At 36.8% G+C, this 20,078-nt stretch overlaps 1 protein-coding gene across 1 annotated transcript; it reads right to left on the bottom strand.

Moving 5' to 3' along the window:
* Positions 1 to 15,916: 15,916 nt before the first annotated feature.
* On the bottom strand, positions 15,917 to 19,349 carry LOC112566571 (cystatin-B-like). The gene is made up of 3 exons (XM_025242801.1): positions 19,189 to 19,349; positions 18,478 to 18,585; positions 15,917 to 17,545 (listed from the first exon to the last, which is right to left on the bottom strand). The coding sequence occupies exons 1-3, from the start codon at positions 19,255 to 19,257 to the stop codon at positions 17,417 to 17,419; spliced, it is 306 nt and encodes a 101-aa protein (XP_025098586.1). The 5' UTR covers positions 19,258 to 19,349; the 3' UTR covers positions 15,917 to 17,416.
* Between the last annotated feature and the right edge of the window lie 729 nt (positions 19,350 to 20,078).

The following is a 20,078-nucleotide window of genomic DNA, read 5'->3' as shown; positions in this document are numbered from 1 at the left end:
ATTAATAGAACTCCTATTATTAAATGCTTAAACAAAATTATATAAGTTGTGGATATAGAGATGAATGTCTGAGAACTACCTGATTACTAAAGACGCCACGATGAAGAAAAGAGATACCGAAGATTCAAGGATGATGGACTTATGGGAAAAACTGTCTTGAAATTTAAAAGCATGTGATGTAACCAATCTATATTTATTATATATGCTTTATCTTAAAAATATGGATGAGTAAATCAAGCAGGTCTAAGTGCGATAAACGGTTTGAATCACCTAAATACCACACGACTGTTTATAACGCTAGCTAGTCCTTTAAAGACCTACCCGATTGGTGTCACATATCCAAATGCAAAGAGTCTTTGGATAACGTACCCGAAAATATACCTCAGCTTTTTAACTTTTAAACAAAAATTGTGGGAGTGGGGAGTTTCATTTCTCTCGCTGTTATTTAAGCAAACAGCCGTATGAGCGGCTATGCCAACATAAACTTGCAAATCTATTCAGAGGTATATTTTTTACATTTTTGTTGCAGCAATGAAAATAAAAGGACAAAGAAAGTGTTATTATCACACACAGTTTGAATACATTATGGATGTGGTAAAGTCGATCTTTGTCGTCTGCCCCCTGACACTGAGCATATTGTGGTTTGGGTTTTAAACCTTCCTAACCCTCAGGATCAAACACGTAAGAGATAATACCTCAAAGACAAGAGAACAACTTTTCGTACTTGTCTTCGCATCTTGAGCACGATAAATGATGATCGACTGATAAACCCGATGTCTTTATCTGCCCAATAATTATAAAATATTTACCGAGACACCGCGTCACGTGTTGGCGCGCGTGAGCGAACCTTTCCTTGACTTGTCGACTATAAATACAAATCTCTAATTATGAAATAAGATAATTGATAAAACTATGTTTAACCGCTGAAATATTCAGAATATATTTGTATTGTTTTACGTACCAAACTCTGTTGATCACTCACAACAGTCGGGTAAGTTTTAATTCGCCTATGTTGCCGGGTCTTGTACAACAAATGTGCAAAAACAACGAGACATTAATACATACTAATTTTTCTTCAGATATTGTTAATTTTTGTGAACCCTATTTTCTACATCTTCTAGCTCTCTGCAAGTTTTCCTTCGCTTCTAAACATCTGTCTTTGTGTATGAGCCTTGCATACAGACCGTCTGCTGCAGTGCGCTCTTTGTCAGTCGGTTGTGAACAGTTCACTACTACAAGATGACTCTGCATTCATTACACCGACTTGTCTTTAACGATGTCATAGTCTTCCTTCACAAATTTCAATAAAGCCTTAAAACCAATTTTTTAGGCACGAGAAATAGAGAAAGAAAGAAGACAGACACACAAAAAAAGACAAAGGCGGGTAATATGAAATGGTCACAATGAACTTTGGCACTGAACCTCCAGAAGTTTATACTAAAATGAATTCTGTAAATAACAATAACTACAGTATAGGATTAATTCAAATTCTCTAGCAATGAAAAAATTGTAAATATTGTTATGTATGTATAGTTTTTGAGTCGGGAGTAGAATCGGTCTTTGCGGTATTGACTCAAGAAACTATGGAGATGTCAACGCCAAACAGCCAGTGAAATAATTTTTTCAAGTATGCACATAAAGATTAAATTTCTAATGCTTGACAAAGGAAATAGTAAGAAAATATATAAATATTGCGAGCAAAATTAGGAAAAGCAATCAGTCAAAACAGACTGACATTGCTTTGTACTACATATCACAATTGTTTTCAGAGACATTAGTTTTTTGTTGTACTGATATAAAAGAGGTCAGGTAGCAATCTTTTTGTTGAAGTTTTCTACGCCTTAAGGTATTTTTTCGAATTTAAAATGTGGTTAGTAACTTAACTTTATCTCAAGGGAATTTTTAAAAGCCTCTTTGTACAGTTTACAGAATTAACTTGCTCCTCTAGCACGATTGACGCCAGTTTATAAACATTTTTATAAAGTTGCAAAACTATTTACGAGCATGATTAATGAGCATGTAAAGCTTTTAATAAACACAATCGCAATTGGATGTGTATGTGTTGTAATTATTAATTTTTTATATAATACTAAAGAGCACACCTCCTCTTGGATTTGCAAATATATCCCGCAATAGTATGTGGTATGTGTGATGCTCAAGAGATGAATTTCGCTATACATTACAATGGAAGCATTTTTCTAGTGTTAGAGATACTTATATCACTGCGTATTTCAGTAGAAGCTCAAGCATTATAAAGTATTGTGGTTTGTTCACCACAAACAATAAAAATTTTATCGAGAAAGCTGGTTCATTTTGTTCGTGTCGTATTCAAAAAAATCAGATACAATATTTCGTGTACAAATTAACATCAAAACCGTTTTTTTTTTATTCTCGATTTTTTGAAGTGCGCATAAAATCGAGATCATCTAACTGCTCAACTAGTCGAGGAAACATTCGAATATTAGGTGTCACCATAAACATATTTTTAACATGGTCATCAGCTAAAGAGCTCACATAAGTACTTAACTGTGTGTACTACCCTGTCTTTTCTTTATCGTTGACTAATGCCAAAAATAAAACTATTAGAGTATTCAATGTGAAAACCTCTTTGGCCTTTCGGGCATATTGTCTGAGTACTCTTCCTTCAGAACTGGCATCGTTTTAGTGCGTCAGAGTGATTTACAAAATGACGGACGAGATGAAAGCAGACCAGCAACAAAGCCTGTCTTGTATCTACCGGTGAAGTCTTTAAAAAAACAACTCACATCATGGGCGCGGTCTGACTCCTTTGTTCTAACATTAGTCTCCTCTCTTTTTTCTTTCCTCTTTTTTACTTATTCTTTTCTCTCTCTTTCAGTTTACTTTCTATCAGTGTCACTAAGGTAGCTCAATGTTAGGATGGCGATATAGGGAGAGTCACTTGACTTTAGGAAGCTCTTGTTTACAAGACGCGCCTTGTGTGTCTGAATCATCCAATTATCTGTAAACATGTTGTCATCGTTAACTATAATCTGAGGACGAACAACTCCGATTTTCAACATAGTTTTACAGTAAATGGGGTCAGACAGAGCAAAAGAATTAATGTATCATACTGAGTAACCAAACTACCAACTCATGCTGTCTCTCACCTGTACCTGCTTCTTTACTCGTGCATATAGACGTCGAGTGCTTTGCTCTTTTTCTTTCTATACCTCTATTTCTTTTTAAAGGGATGAGGCCATTTATATAAATGTTTCCTTTTATCTGAGATTTAAAAAAATCTCTTTAAAGTTCATTTTAGAAGATATCTCCAAATGGTAAAAACTACACAGCTTCTCCATGTATCTACATAGATTTTTCCCAGTCGACATTACAACTTGAAAGAGAGAGAGAGAAAGAAAAAAACCACAGCATGATACCGGCATCAGTACAAAAAGGGAAACAATTCCACAATGCGAAAATAAGAAAATCAAAGGCTCCCTTGTAAGTCTCCACCGCCAAGAAATTCTATAGCCAGGAGTAAATGGTCGATTTGTCTTCAGAGTAACTATTTTTAGGGGACTTTTTGTTTATTTAAGAGACTATCGCTAACATTTTATACGTATGAATGATCCCCACAGTGACTTTGCTTACTTTCATTTAAATTTCCAGCTTGTTCATTTTCATTGAAATATAAGATAAGAAACCTATATAAATATTTATTTCAAAATTATAGAGATGCTTAAGCGAAAATAAATTTGCTAAAATTGGTCAGCGAAAATCTATCGGGAATTATAAAATAAGTGTAGAGGTATTTTTTAAATAGATATAACAGATTAAGAAAACATTTGCTAGTGTGGTGTTTTTTTTAATCGTTCAAGAATTACGCCGTCAAATTAAAACCTTGTTCACAGTAGGACACCATTGTTAGAAACGCGCATTTAATTACGATCGTTTCCACTTACCTGTCTGTGTGAGCGTGTGTGAACAATAGTTCAGGTACATAAACAATGCAGGTTTCCTCAGTCTCTTCTCGTTACAGAAGCAGACTGTTCCGCCATTGAAGATGTCTGTTATCGTCGATGCCGTTATTAACAGCAGCGCGTCAATGACATCGCCGAGTCCTCTCAATGTGTGTAGTCTGAGTTCAAATCGAAGTGTGAGTGATGAGACAATAGACGACATCTATTGGTACTTGTCTATATTACTAACTCTTGCCACAGAGCACGTGTTTGCTGTTATAAGTATTTTTGGTATCATTGCTAATGTCACGAACAACTGGTTTTCTTCCGTCACATGGTCTCAAAGATCGTATGACACTTTGTCTCTTTTCGTTGGCAGTGGCAGACCAGTTGTTTTTACTGACATTTTCTTACTTTAACTTTCTGTATATAATGGCAGAGGGCCCTCCGTTTGGATTCGGGGAGGAGTATTTACAAATCTCTGTGTCCTATGGGTTTGGAGTTCATTTGGCTGTGAGAACTACAGTAGGTCTGTACATCATGGTGATTGCCGTAGACCGGTGTTTATGTGTTACATTTCCACTCCGAGCAGCATCACTCATTAGCACAAGAACCATGGCTGTTATTATAGTTTTATTCGCTGTACTTCCACAACTTGGGTTTGTCTGTCAGTCTCTCAAATACGATGTCGTCAAGACGGAGGTTGCAGGAATCACTCATTGGAATCTTCCTTCTCCACTTTATCTTGCCAACAGGTTTGTAATGGACATCATTGCTTACGCAGTTTCTCATATTAGTGTCCCTGTAGCCACTTTTGTTATCGCTTCAATAGCCACGGTGATGACTGTTAAACAACTGACAGCAGCCGCAGCCTGGCGACGAAAGACAAGTTCTACAAGTATTGAACACAACAGTCAGCAGGTGGCGCTGACAAAGATGCTCGTGCTCGCGTCTTGCGTCTACGTGGCGACCATGGTGCCATCTATCTCGCACCGAGCTGCTCGTTTGCTTGTGGAGGGATTCTCAATCTTCGGTGCCTACTATAAACTGTACAAGATCAGCAGCATACTCAGTTACGGATTTCCGGTGATAAACAGTTCTGCCAGTTTCTTTATTACTACAAGCACTCCTCGCGATACAGGAAAGAGCTAAGCAAAGTGTCTATCTGTAGTCGGTGTGTGCCAAAACAAAGTTATGTGATAGCATGAGCTGACAATGTTGAACAATCAAGTATTATAAAAGGGAAGAAAATTATTAAAAAAAATTAAATAAAAAAATAAGAACACATATAATAGCGAGATTATTTGAAATCAAAGTTTTGGGGGAGAATTTGTTCTATATGATCTTCACGATATAACGATGCTACAATGTTGTAGCCAGAAATGCCATCTTCCTGACAACCTTGCTGTCAAATAATGTTACGCTTATGGTAGAGTTGTCGGAAATTACTTCCTACTCTATACTTTACATGATTTGGAATAAATTAGAACAAATTCGCACTCTCGGTTTTCTGCTGTTCACTGTCATTAACTGAACTGAAAAATTTAGCAGATATGAACAGATTGTACCATATCGTTTAATACATAAGGGCTAAAGATAATCCAGAATCGGATCAGTACTACTGCTGAAACATTTTAACATACAACAGACATTAACATACAAGATAGCTTCAGGTAAGGAAAGAGTAACGTTGGCCATTCTCATGGAGAAGCATCTTCACCATAAACAGGACCTCACAATTTTTACAGGTCTTTGACAGCATCTGGCACGATGGGTTAGACGTGATGCAAAAATTAAACATTTTCCTTCGCTGTTTCCTCCCGTTTTGACCGTCTGACCTCCTAGTCTCACAATAACCACGGTGCTGCTCTAGGTTATGAGTTGTTTCTTAAAGCACTGTGGTAATATTCAGACGTTCTATGTAACAATGAATGTTCCTGCTCTGAACTAATTGGTTCTAAAGACATTTTCAATATTCTCATCCTGGAGTCGACTCGCAGGGTGTGCGGTCCTTGTTGATCCGGACATGGACCAATCAGTCATGGTGCTTCTTCTGCTAATAGCCAAGGTCCTGTCTCTCAGGCCTTGATGGCGCTTCCCTTCCTTTTCAAGTAAACCACTGTGTAAAATTAAACACGTAGGTACTGAGCTGGGCTAATATTTTCTTCATGGAAAGTCTTTTCCCGTTGATGCCGTGTTGGCATCATGATTTCTGTGGGGCTTACCCATTTAGCTTTCTTTCACAATCTTATCTACAAGGCAGTGGGGTTCTTTTCCTTTGGCTAGAATTGTTGTAAACTGAGCAATGGTAACATTACAAAAATCCAGAGGATTACGCTTATCTAGTTTAATCTTGTGACCTATCACTACAAATTGTCGAAAACTGTCATTCAATACACCGTAGAGAGTGGTCTATGGCCAAATAGAAAACTTGAAAGAGTTCACTGACCGTTCCATGCAGGACCTGCTTACCACCGTTCAAGTCTAAGTGGCGGTAATTCTTTTGTGCCGCTTCTATCCACTTGCTCATCCCAGCTGCCGGTACCATCAGGGCACAAATGAACCAAAGTAAGTAAACGACCAAAATTTTGATGGAACATGATTGGAATTTAAGCAGCTAAGTGAGAAATGGGCCACAAACTACACAATGCAAGAACGGGTTAATACTCAGCATTATCCGACACTTCCAATGTGCTTTAGACCCCATTATTTACCTTGTAATTTTGGCCAGACCACTGTGGTCCTAGTCTATGTGTCCAACCTACACTTTAAGTGATCCATTGCGAACAAATATCGAGCTGCGGCTATATCCGTATACCAGTCTTTATTTTATTACATCCTCATTATCCCTGATTAAGTATCCCTTCCCAGTGACCAGTATAATCAGGGATTTCAGTCCTTGTGTCCAAAGGTTGGCAGGTGTGTCGCTAAAGTGTCCTTACGCTTACGAAGACGATGTTAGAATTCTCTACCATGGCAATTCGTCTAAAGCCCTTTAACCTGATCACGTGAAAGGCTAGACTTTAAAGGTTTGGAAAGGCATTATGTGATAGGGCCAAAGCTTTGGAAATGGTTTGTGTACAGCTTAATAAGCTTTTATGTGACCAATCGGGGGATCGTCTGCAGTTCACTTCCAGGCCATATACAAGGTTGTAGGGTTCATTCACATTTTAAAAATATTAGCAGCACTTGAATACTTCTGTTTTATGTTCGGGCCTGCTCATGCATTTTAACACTGTCCATCTTCATTTTCTTGTAAATCAGTTCTGGATGTCGACACAATCTAATTTATGGATCAGATTATTCTTGAAGAAATGGACCCAGAGAGTGGGTCTCAGAGCTTTAGAGACAAGTATTTCTGGATCCGGCTCCTCTATTTAGGGTCTATTATGGTATATGCTAATTGAATTTAATGATTTTGTCCAATGAGCAGATACTTAACAAGAAGTCTTCAACAAATAGAAGATTGCTTAATATTTCTACTTGACACGAAAGCTAGACTAGTCTAGTAATATCGGATAATAAAAAGATACAAGTTGAGTAGCAATATATAAATATAAGACACAGAGGTCTGTAGACAAAACAAACAAGTTTAAGGTGTAAGAAGTAGATATGGTTAATGCATCATCAAGACCTATGTCAACTGCTGTTAGGAGTAGTGCTCGTTGAAAGGTTTTAGTGCACAGCTGAATATTTTTCATTGCTTTATTTTGTTTTAGAGGTAGTAATATATACACCAAACTAATAATTGTGTGTTTTTTGAGAGCCAACATTTTGGTCATTTTAGTGACCATATTGACTTGGAGAGAAGGCTGTTCTTGTCAGGAGCATAATTCAGTTTGTACAAAACATTATTACCTCAATCGTAGGATGCTACTAACGTGCAACAGTCCAGAGGCGTGAGCTTCTGTATTGTTTGGATATGAGACATGGCTCAACACTCGAAAACTTTCAAGATTCCTTGGAGGACAATCAAAACTGTGATTGCTGGAGCAAGAAATGGAATACGAATGTGAAGCAGTGTACTCTACAGCATCTGTGATGAGGACAGGCGTGAAGGTGGGGCCTTGCAAGCTGCTGCGTCTATCCCAGTGCCCCCCTCTACCATCCAAATGACCATGATCAGCCTAGGGACCAATTACTGACTGAAACCATGATAAATGTTATCAAATGCAACATGTGTCAAAGGCAGACAAAAGCATCAATATTGTCAAAAGCTGATGAAATCACACTGGTTATTTTGAAGAGTTAAATTTAGAAGAGCTACACGTTAATGAGTATGAGGTATGACAGGATGAGCTGTAAGACAAGTACTGTGTCAAAACCACCTTTTCCATTATTTTGTTAAAATAAGCCCTTAGACAGAGACATGGTAATACATCGCGGTTAGGGTGTGTTTTTGAGAATGGACAAAACCACTCTTAAACAAAGTTAAGCAATTGTTCACAAACTGACATTAACAAAATTTTTACGAAAGTATAAATATTTATGCACTATCTCAGAGAAACAGCTTAAATGCGACGCCACTTCTGACATTATTCTCGGAAACAGCAACTCCAGTGATTCCTACCCTTTGTCAGTCTTACCTGGTTTGAAACTACATTGAGTCTCATCCCATTTCTTGATTTCACAACATCTTCCTAGAAAATAGGGCGGCTTTGTCTCCCTTGTTATATTTCAATATCAACAGAACAAAGCAGATGAATATATAATAGTCTCAAAGAATCAGTAAATTCTGACCACAGATGTACGATGCATGTGTGCAGTAAAGATCGTAAACCCAACAGTATTTCGTTCACTTGATCAGTTCAACTGCCTGCGATATAACCGTAATATTGCTGTAATTAGTTGCACTTGCGGAATAATTATGCATTGTATTTTATAGTAAAGCCTAAAACCAATCCAAGATATGGCTTTATTTTGTTATAAGCATAAACCTTAATAATAATAATTTTATTTGTATAGCTCTTTTCCCACGGATATAGGCGGGCTCAAAGCGCTAGACATGATTGTCCACATTTCATAGCGATAGTCGAAGGTACAATAATTTGTGAGAACAGTCTCATGTTGTTACTGCTTGGTTAATACAACTTCTTTATGTCCTTCAGACAGCTTGTGATGTGAGTTTTCTATATCAATCTGTTAAACAGCCACGTGCAGTCCTGTTGGCGCGAGCTGAGCTAGATGACCTGTGGTTGTATCTTTGTGAACTTTGTCTTTTCCTCGATATACCTGATAGACCCAGCCCACACAGTCAAACTGCACGATGACCACTTCAATGATGATGACTCATTAATGTTGAGTGACCCTTCACCTTGTTTTCTGCCAATGGTGTGGAGGTGATGTCAGAAGTCTGACTTGCTGGGGGACAATCAGACAACTAAGATTAGGAACATGCACAATGTTACTGATTTGTCTGACATAAAACTTTTGTCTCTCTTTGGCCTCTTGTCACTCTTGAATCTATGAAGGGGTATTGTAAAGAGAGGTGAGATTCATTCAAATCGGCGAAGTTTTACTTTGCTGGCCAATGATCGTGAGGATTTTTTATCTTTTATGATGTTATGATTCTTCGAAGATGATTATTAGGTTTATGATAAAGGTGTATGAGCAGGCTCTGTTATTTATTTTTGCGTGCATGTGTGCATAAGAGAGAATAGATATATTTACAAATGCTGTATTTTGAAGCATATTTTATGAGTTATTTATGAGTAGAAATTCTTGGTACATTTGTCTTGGAAAGCTGAGTAACATTCTTGACGTGCATTACTGGACTGCATGTGCAGCAGTTGTACGTATATGTGCTTTGATAGGTGCTTATATCCTTGTTGGAGGAATAAAGAATCATTTGATCTCTCCTTGTATTCTGTCTGTCTGTTTGCCTGCCTTCCTACCTGCCTGCTTGCTTGTCTGTACTAAAAGTAATAAATGCCAAGTTTCATTGTCATGCTTAAGGAAAAATGCATTTTATGACATAGAGAGAAAGGCCGATAAACTTTGCGCAAATCCTTTATTTTCTAGTAGTTAGCTGCTCGTGACAGCCCGACACACAAAGCATACGGCAGTGCAGCAAGAAAGGACCTCTTACCTAGACTGGAACTCCCAGTGAGGCATGTACATAGATTCTGGGTCCTCTAGTGTTGCTGAATGGATTAGCAGACATTTTCGTTTGTAAGGACAGAACCGAACTCTCAGCGAGAACCAATGATCTGTGCATACTACAAAATTAAATTTAACAGTCGAGAAACAAATAAAAATTTTAGTTTCAAATCATTACAGCTTGCAGAGATGTGGACTATTTTCCTTTGATATCCCTGCGCGAGTGGGTGTTTGGTCGTCTGCTAAAGAGTAACTGCAAGTCAAATTTAAATAAAAATAACATAAAAAGCTAAACACATACAACTCACGCATTATTTTTCAGCAACACTAGAGCACCCAGCGTCTGCATACCTCGCTGGGAGTTCCAGTCTAGGTAAGAGGTCCTTTCTTGCTACACCGAGGCGAGTGAAACATGGCGAAGTGGAATCCAGCCAATAAACCAAACAGTTCGCACTTCAAAATAACATTGCATACATTATATACCGTCCTTTTGCAAACCAGTAGAGGAAGAAAAACGCAGCAGAAGCACATGCCTGCATGTAGGTCCAACACTTTTATCCAAATCGAAGCACAACCACAAAACATAAACAATATCAAGGAGAGACGATACCCTCAGCCTGTTGAGCGAAGGGACACAACTCTCATTCTCCATGTTATAAAATAGTGTTAATCTCAGCAATCAATAACAACAGAGGCATAATTAATATGTATACATACCTCGTTTTCTTGTACTCGTGGTATCACAAGGCTTGGTAAGAAGGGCACATAAAGGTCTATGTTGATCAATGTTTTTAGATCAAGTATATATATTAGTGTAAAATAATTGTTTGTGCAATATAATTGACTACATGTATGATTAATACAAAATATATATATAGCTATAAATAGGCAATGGTATTTGGCAGAAGGACATATAAAGTGCTTTTATAAGCAACTTGAGTCTTCACAACATATAATTACCATAAAAGCTGTTAACAGGGAGTAGATTGGCTCTCTATGGAGAATATAAGATTATATTTGAACACAAGCACCGTCTTAGTTGTATTTCTATAAACAACATTCGCAGTCTGAGAGCAGGGAACAAATCAATGGTTCTTTTGTCAAGTGATGACATTAAAAGCTAAAATGATTCTTAAGCGTATATAGAAAGGTAACCTAAAATCTTCGTTGAGGTAGGCTTACAGACTATAGCAGCATGTTAGAAGTATGTCAAACCATCCTCTATTAGCATTAAGATCCAGGTTATTTTCTCAGTCTAGACAATAACTTTAAACCCTTGTATGTTTGATTTAAAAAAAAAAAACATATTTGGCAAAAGGTATTTTCCTTTTAAAAAAGTATCTGACAAAAACTTATTATTCAGTGAAGTGAAGCTAAAAAATGAAATCTGATTATTTCTACAGAAAATTGATAGTTCAAAGCAGGAAAAATTGAACAAAACAACTTCAGCAATGAATATTTAAAAATATATTTGTGTAAGGCTCTTCCCTGGATCATGCTATTGAATAAATGTAAAACTATTTTAACATGGTTCTGCAGTTTTTATTTCTTACATTTGTGAAATATATAAGTTTAAAGTTGCATAAATCTTCTGTGTGCCTAATGGTTATATATTTCAAATTCCAACTTGATAAAATCGTTTTTAAAATAACTTTTTCATATTCCTTTGCATTGTTAATATTAGTCCTAAACCTACACCATGTTGTAATGATTGAACAAATGGCGTTCTAGATGTTTCAGTTGAACTCTCTCTCTCTCCACTCCCACCTTCCTCTCTCTTCCTACCATTTATTGCTCATTAATGCATCCCCCCATCCCAAACAGACTACAGACTATACAGTTTTTAAAACGAGAGATCTCGAGGATAAGCCTTACCTCATAGAAGAAATCTACATGAAACGTTTTGTGAACACTTTGAATAGACTAATCGTTGTTTGCCAAAGTAAATTACAAAAATTCACATAGCATTACGTTGTATAGCTTTTAATTAAAAGATCACAGAGAAAGGTGTTTTTTAATTACATGGCTCCAGATCCCCATTGATTGAGACCTTCGCAACGAAGACGCCCCCATGCACAGCCCTGATGTGTCTTTCTGTCCTTGGTGATGCATTTATCCATATTTCTGGAATTTTTATCTTGCACGAATTTTGTTACCCAGTTATTGAATGGCTATCAACAAGATAAAGAAGAAACAAGAAAGTATCACCAACGTTCGGCATTAGTGTCACGGATGCCAGTTATTTCAGGAATCGTCATCTAACAATTTCTTAATCGCGCTCGTCACAGCTGCAACAGTCAATCATGATGAAAGACCGGTAGTATAAACGAATATAGAAAATCTTCAGTGACTTTCTTTACTGGTTTCTCTTCTGGCGGCACAATTGGAAAACTAGTGTTCCTTGAAATAGCTCTGACACATATTAAAAAGCACTGTAACCGAGCTGTTTTGGTTGGTTGGTTATTTACTTTTACTCATGCTACTTATAGATTTTCTTAACGTTGTCTTTGCCGTGCATTGACGTTGTTATCAACATGTAGATGATCTAGAAAGGAATTCATCCTCTGGCTGTTCTGTGCTGGTGTCTATTAACTGAGCAACATAAAGTCTTCAGTTTATTTCTATACCGTGAAGACCGAGTGTAATAGATAAAGAAAGTCACAAAACTATTTATCGCTGGGTATCCGTTGGCAACTCTGATACAAAGGTTGTAAAGCTGCCCGTAGGTGCCATATGTTGAGAATTCTTCAATAAACAGAGAAACAATTTTGAGCAGTACACTCGGTACCATGGAAACGATGAAAACACAGGATGTAAGTACGAGCATGTACGTTAGTGCCAGCTGCTGTCTGTTGTGTACAATACTTGTACAACTCGTCATTCGTCTCCAGGCCGCGGCGGCTGTCAGTCTTATGACAGTTACGGACGTCGTCAGTGACACGATGAAGAATATGAATAGAGGAACGATGACACTAAAAACTGTATTTACAATTATGTCGATCATAGTTTTGTTAGAAAGATAGAATTTTGAGGGAACATTTTGCCACTCAGAATGTCCTGTAATGTTTGTCCGCACCAAGTCGTATTTCAGAGGCTGGATGATGAAATCCGAGATGACAAAGTACAGCGAGGACAAGTAGAATCTTTGCCATAGTGTGTGAGGTAATGAGAGACGGAGCTTGAAGTGGAAATGATACACACGCGCACCGCTCTACTGCAATTACCATGATGTACAGACTGGAAGTAGTCCTAAAAGCACAATTAATGCCATACAAATAGGATACAGCTTTTACACCATCCCCAGAGACCTGTTGGAAACTTAACACATGGTAAACAAAAGACGCAGCAAACAATAAGTCTGATAAGGCTAGAGAGAAGAGACAGAGGTTCATGCGATCCTCGAGGCCTTGATGATAGAAAACCAGACAGTTGATCACATTAGCAGCAAGGCTGAATAGCACTAAAACACTGTTGACAGACTCGGCGACAGATTCAATGATGCTAAATAAATATGTTGGTTCATATGCACGTGTCTCTTGTATAAACCATTGGCCAGCACTTGCATTACATACATGGCTCACGCACAACAAGGTGATTGACTCATTGATAGGAAGGTCTAGCTGCATCATTTTATGTAACGATCTTAGGAAGTCTGTATTGTAATAGTGTAAGAGGGTTGACTATTTAATATTAAAACTCAAAAAAAAAAAAAAAAAAAAAAAAAAAAATGTTGGGCACCAAAATCAGCTAAATAATTTTAAAGAAAACCACAAACTGTTAAGGCTTATTTGTTTTATTTTCCTTCGAGTGTTCATATTCAAAATTTAAGCGTCAAATCAAGAGCCATTAAAGTAAAGCAAATATATCATTTAAGCTCAAAAGTATTTTAAATTCCTAACAAATATGTTCATGATAACAGTCATTGTTTTTTTCTCTTGTTTTCTCAGGTGAAATAATCCTTGTCACACGAAAGAAAAAATACTTTAAAAGAAAAGCTGGAAAAAAATAATTCTTGTATAACAAGGAGAAAAGTAGTTGACATTAATTTTCTTGTACACCAGTCATCCAATTATGTCGTCCTGAGGTTTCAAGTTTTTAGTGCACATCGATAAAAGCCGTTTGTACGTACGTGATCATTCTTCTCGAAAAGTTTTTTTTCTCTCTCTCTCTCTCTCTCTGGCGAAACAGAATGTTTAACATAAAATCATGGAACAATTACTTAAAAACAATAAGACACTGTAATAATTTTTTAGGAAGACAGCAGTTTATTGCCAAGGCTTTGTGGAGACTGCCGATTACTTTGGTACATATACACTCTGTACTTTTCTGTGGTGGTTTAAACTCTAAATGTCAGTCTTGTCATGAAACACCAGCAATATAAACACAGTGGCTGACAGGTCTTCCACTTTAACAGGTCCTAGACGAAACATCTTCCATTCTCTTAGCGTTTACTTCCCTTCAATGTATTCTGGAGGAGGGTCTAAAATAACGTAGATAACCTGGGTCACATGGCCAAACCCGAATAGCTTGTGTCGTCTTACTGTTGCGAGAATGACCAACTGGTGGTCCCCGAAGATAGCAACTGTTTTCAGGACAAAACAATTCGTTTAACGTTTCTTGCAGGAGATTCTGAGCACATCCTCGTTCGTTTGAACCCGGAGGTCTGTTTTGTTTTCTCTACTTTGCCAACCATAGTCTTTTGTTTCTGGTACCAAATTTCAATGCGTTACTTTTGCAAAATCTTTTTTTAACCTGGCCATTGCTGGGTGAAGTTGTTAAAAAAAAATCCCGCGAAGCTGCAGATTTATTTTAGCACGATATGACAGTTAAAAATCCACTGACTTTTGCACTTGTCTGGTCTAAAACCAGTTTTTCTTTTGTAAGCAGTTCCTTATCTAATCTGTTAATGCAGTTCTGGGTTGCCTTCAGCATCAACTTTCTTGGGTGGATTATGAAGCTTTTGGTTGTGTAGTTTGGGGACTCTTTTGCTTCTTTTAAACGAGCTATAAATATTAATAAATGCTACCATATCATTAGCTCATTCTTTGTTGTTGTTTCTTTCATTCTGTGACAAAGCGGTAAGAACCTTTACTGTTTTATTTCTTGCCTTCATCGATCAGCTCAGCCAGGAAAATAATTCCCCCCACACCTTTCAGACTCGTAAAGCAATATCGACCTTTTCCCATGCGAGTGGTAGGTCTGCAGGTAAGTTGTTGTAGTCCGGTTGTTTTAGGGAGATGAAAAAATCAGATTAACTATGGTTATGATATTGAGTAATTTTCACGTCTGATGTCTGTGTTAAGTGCAGTTTACAGCTATTCCATTAGCATGCACTCCATCACTCTAAATGAAGGCACAAAAAATAAGTTAATCCATTTGTAATTTTTCTAAAATTATTGTTTATGCTAGCATATGCATATTTGTTTATGAGAAGCGTTTTAAAGAAACATTTTAGTTGTGATTTTTGTGAACGATTGACAGCTCAATGGAAACTTTTCAAGGAAGAGTTGAAGTGACAGGATTCTTGGTAGTGAAAGGCAGCATGTTTTTGTTCTTGGCTACATGCACTTCCTTGACTGGTTGGCGAACTAACTGAATGAGGATAGATATAAAAAGGCACATATCTCCACCAACTTTTCAGGAAGGCAAGGCAATGAGGTAGAGATGGGCACAACCCTCCTATTAAGCTGACCCCTGGAAAAATGAAATCTCTAACACCTCACTCCCCTAACTACCCTTAGGTAAGGGATGACCTTTATCTCACCTAAACAGAGATCGCTGATATTTTCTCTGTTGCTGGGATATCGACAAATTCGTGTCATTTCAATAGAAAGACTAACACATCGAGGTCTACAATATGTAAATACAACGGCAAAAATACTAAACTACAGACAAGATGAGAAGATTTATATTTTAATAATTTTAATGTTAAGCACTCAAAAACTGATAGAATCTTAACTGTACATTGTATTAAACTCTACATTCAGACTCTGTAGTCTAATTAAAAATAAAAATTACATCAACTAAGAAACTCAGTTTTATGAAAACCCTCAGTGATATGATTTTCAGAGAAGAACATACACTAACCCTCAGTACACTGTAAAAATCCTTTACAAATTACAAGACCAAGAACAATGATGGATACTTGTTGCGCAAAACATGGGGTTTGTACTGTACACCCTCATAGACATATAAAACTGTCTGCATACAGCAGACTTAATATATTGTACATGAAACACAAGATTTGAAGGAAAACTAAACTATTCTGTTTCCTAGTTAAACTTCCTCTTGAATATGCTCAATCCTTTTTATGGGTCTCAAGTATTATATGAAAAACTACATGAATATTTAAATTTTAAAGTTTGACATATATATGACCCATACCATGTATTTTGTAAAGGTAAAAATGCATTTAGAGGTAAAAAATATTGCAGCAGACATAAAATAAGCTTATATGTGTAAAAACTGAAGGCCTCATGAATTTCACATGCCAGTGAAAAATTAAGCCATGTGTTATAAAAGGTTTACATGTTAGGAGATAAGAAAGCAAAACAATGAAGCTCTTGTTCCCAGTTATCTCCCTTGGTTTGGTTCCAAAATGAGGATCTCGGCACTTTTCTTACTCTTTTTAAAATGTTAATCATATGTAGTGTTACTTGTATGTTGTTTGACTGTCAATATTCAAATAGCCAATATTGAGGACAAAAGTAGCTCTGTGTTGCTTTCTTGCAGAACACCTTCCATCACATTAATGCCAAGAGGTAAAAACCGTTTTTCTGCTACTGTTTTGATCTTTATGTCTGCCATTGTCGCAGAGATCTTGATTATCATCCTGGACTGAGTGTCTTGCCTGAGGTCTATGTTATTCATTGACTTCTTCTCTTATTCTAAAGTGTCTTTGTGTGTGAAAGTCTCCAGCAGATGGATTTTAAATTGAACCAGCTATATGATTAGTCATTTGTCTATCTGCATATTCTTTCCTGACTAATGATACCTCTATTCTTGCAGATATATCAGACTATCCAAATTGTTGATCACGGAGTCATAAACGTTTTGAACTGTGAAAATGGTGACATCTCTCATTAAGCAGCACTTTTGATTTTCTTTTTCTTGAACAAGCCACAAAATCTCTGCATATCTCAGTACTGTAATATGTCACACCCTGTCTTATATGATTTTATATATATCCATGCAAGACAGAGGAATGAGATTTTTTAGTATAAACAGTAGTATCTATCAAACCTAGCGAACCTGGAAAAGCTGTAAAACCTAAGTGATATAAAGTTACTTCCTATTTTTGTGGAGAACATTTTTCTTAAAAAGAAATCTATTGCAATGTTGATTGCTGGTGTTCTCAGTGCTAAATCCAGCATTAGGTGCAGCATGAAATGTTGATTTTAAAAATAAGCTATGTCTTCCTCAAGGCTCTTGCCATCCTGAAAACTGTGCAGAGAGATGTTTCCTCCATTACATGGAAGAGCCTGGAAAATCCTCACGTGAATGAACTCGCCATCACCCACATCAATCTGAAACAAGAGGTTAATGATGATGAAATAATGTTCCTTTTAATCCTTCCAAAATAAAATAACCTTTAACCTACATGTTCATGATGAATTTATTTACCCTAGTTCAACGCGCAAATGCATATCTATAGGACAAATATGTGAGAAATATACACAGAAAAAAATGTAAAGAAAAATTTTTAATTCTTTCTTGCATATCTGTTTAAATTATCCAACACTTAAGACTGAATGCTGTAAAAACAAAAAGAAAGATTGTGGAATCAGTGGATATGTAACAGAGGCATCAAAAGGCATGTCAAGATGACAATCCTTTACAAAATTTATTGTTCAGAGAGTTTATCTGTTTTGAAAATCTGTTTATGATGAAAAGCATTACTATTTTTGCATTTTACTAAAATTATTTAACTGAAGTTTTAGTCAATGTTAAATTAATCTTTTAACTATGGTAATAGTGAGTCAGCATGTTTCATTATTTAGATAATAATTTTTTAATCTCATTGAAGAAGCCAAGCACACTTTGTAGGACTCATGAAGAGTATTAGCAAATCATAAGAAAATCAATCAATCAAAAGGTAGTAATTCATATTTCAACTTATGAGAAAGAACTGGATCATGTATTTAAGATCACAACAATTTTATCCTAGAAACTTCTCTCAACAATCCCCTTTTTCAGCTTAAGGTTGACTTCTGCAAGATCTTTTTTTGGGGATAGACTGGTAACTTAGGATTTGATTTTTAACTGACTAAACTTTATTTTACATTACTGTATCCAGAACATTGGAAGCTGTCATGCATAAACACAAAGCAAATACAGTAAACTGCTTTGAATGAGATATGACAGACAATGATCTTAATTTGCTTTTTTTAAACTAAATTTTATAAAAACTATTTACCACGAGCTACACGTTTTTGTAGTTAGCAGTTATAATACTCACCTTGACAAAGTAGTTTGTGCCAGCAACAACTTGAGACTTGTATGAAACCGCTTTGAAGCTATCTGCTGAAAGTGAACGATTTGCTTTGCTCTCCAGGTCACTTCTTATCTGAAAAGTAATCAGAAATTTAGCACATAAATATAAAATGTCTGAGAAAAAGGACAGCCAAGCAGACACATACAATGTACAAATATGCTTGCCAGAAAAAAAGTCCTAGAAAGAAAAGAGACATAGATTCTTAACACTTTTTAAGTAATATTTTTAAAGACATTTCTGAAATGTTTAGAATGTAAAATTATATTACATTTACAGTAAAACTGAATAGTTTCCCTTTTTGTGTGGTCTACTCCAGCGAACCACTGTCAACAACTTCTCCACACCATTATTTCCACCCACTTCTACATTCCTCTATCCAAAATAACAACAGCCACCACCTCCTGTTGCACAACAGACAACTAAGTACACAGCCAAGACAAACTTTTCCCCTAGCCCGATAACCTTACAATAACCGTCAAAACACCACATCTACCAGCTCAAAACAAAAGCATATCCCAATTTCTAGCATAACACACACCTTTGCCAAAAACCTAAAACTAAAGGCATCTATTGGGAGAGAGAGCAAGTAATCTCGCAACTCGATCGAGTGCTTCTCCCACTGCATAAAGCTTTGTTCATTTGTTCATAGCACGATTGGATTACGTCAAATCTAACCTTTTCACACAGGCTCTGAATTTCTTCATCTGCCTGCTTGACTTCTGAAGTTCCACCACACTTTCTCATTTTCAAGAATCTCTGTGATTTGCAGCTAAGAATTTCTCGCCTGATCGTACGCCTGTCGTGTACACACTATCACGTGATTAGACTTCCGGATCATATGACAAAGCTTGTAAGGGACACTACTATGTTCTACATTCAAGGAAATTTGAGTTCCCTCCCTTGAACAGTACACAGTTCAAGCACGAACTAATATCCAGAATGCAAGCTAAAAATAATTATCAAATCCGTTTACTGTGCACGTGGAATGTGTGCCAGATAATCTGCAACTTGAGCTGTTCGATTTACAGTGTAACCACGGACATGTGTAGGTGGATTGCTGTCTGTCAGCCGAGACCAACGCTTAGTCTCTTGCGAAGTTCTCCGCTGTTAGTCTCGGCGATGAATAGGACTAAACCGGAACTTTGTACACATCTGCATAGTTTTAGAAGTTAACTGGAGTTAAGTAGTTAAAATCGTCTGCCAGCAGTCCAGTACTTCAAGTTCGTGGTGTAACATGGTGTTGAAGGGTTATTTAATTCCAAAAACGTTATCCATTTCTTTAAATCGCGAGGAAGGACACGTTTCCAAACTTTATTTTACTTTATTCCATTTGCGTAAGAAATGGTGGTGATTTTTCCATCGGTGTATTTGTGAGTGAACAGACTTTTTCAATCATGAAGCAGAGCAAGTCCGATTTGCGTTCCAGGATGACGGACGAGAACTAGTCGCAATTCTGCGAATTGTCACATCAGAAAACGCGGCCACTTTCGAAAGACTCTTGTGAGCAAATCCAAACAGCTTTACCTTTCACATTAAGCTCATGAAGTGAACACCACAATGTACGC

This window comes from Pomacea canaliculata, linkage group LG6 (genome assembly GCF_003073045.1).
Source record: "Pomacea canaliculata isolate SZHN2017 linkage group LG6, ASM307304v1, whole genome shotgun sequence".
In the NCBI taxonomy this organism is placed as follows: Eukaryota; Metazoa; Mollusca; class Gastropoda; order Architaenioglossa; family Ampullariidae; genus Pomacea; species Pomacea canaliculata.
This window is presented reverse-complemented; position numbering and strand designations above follow the sequence as displayed.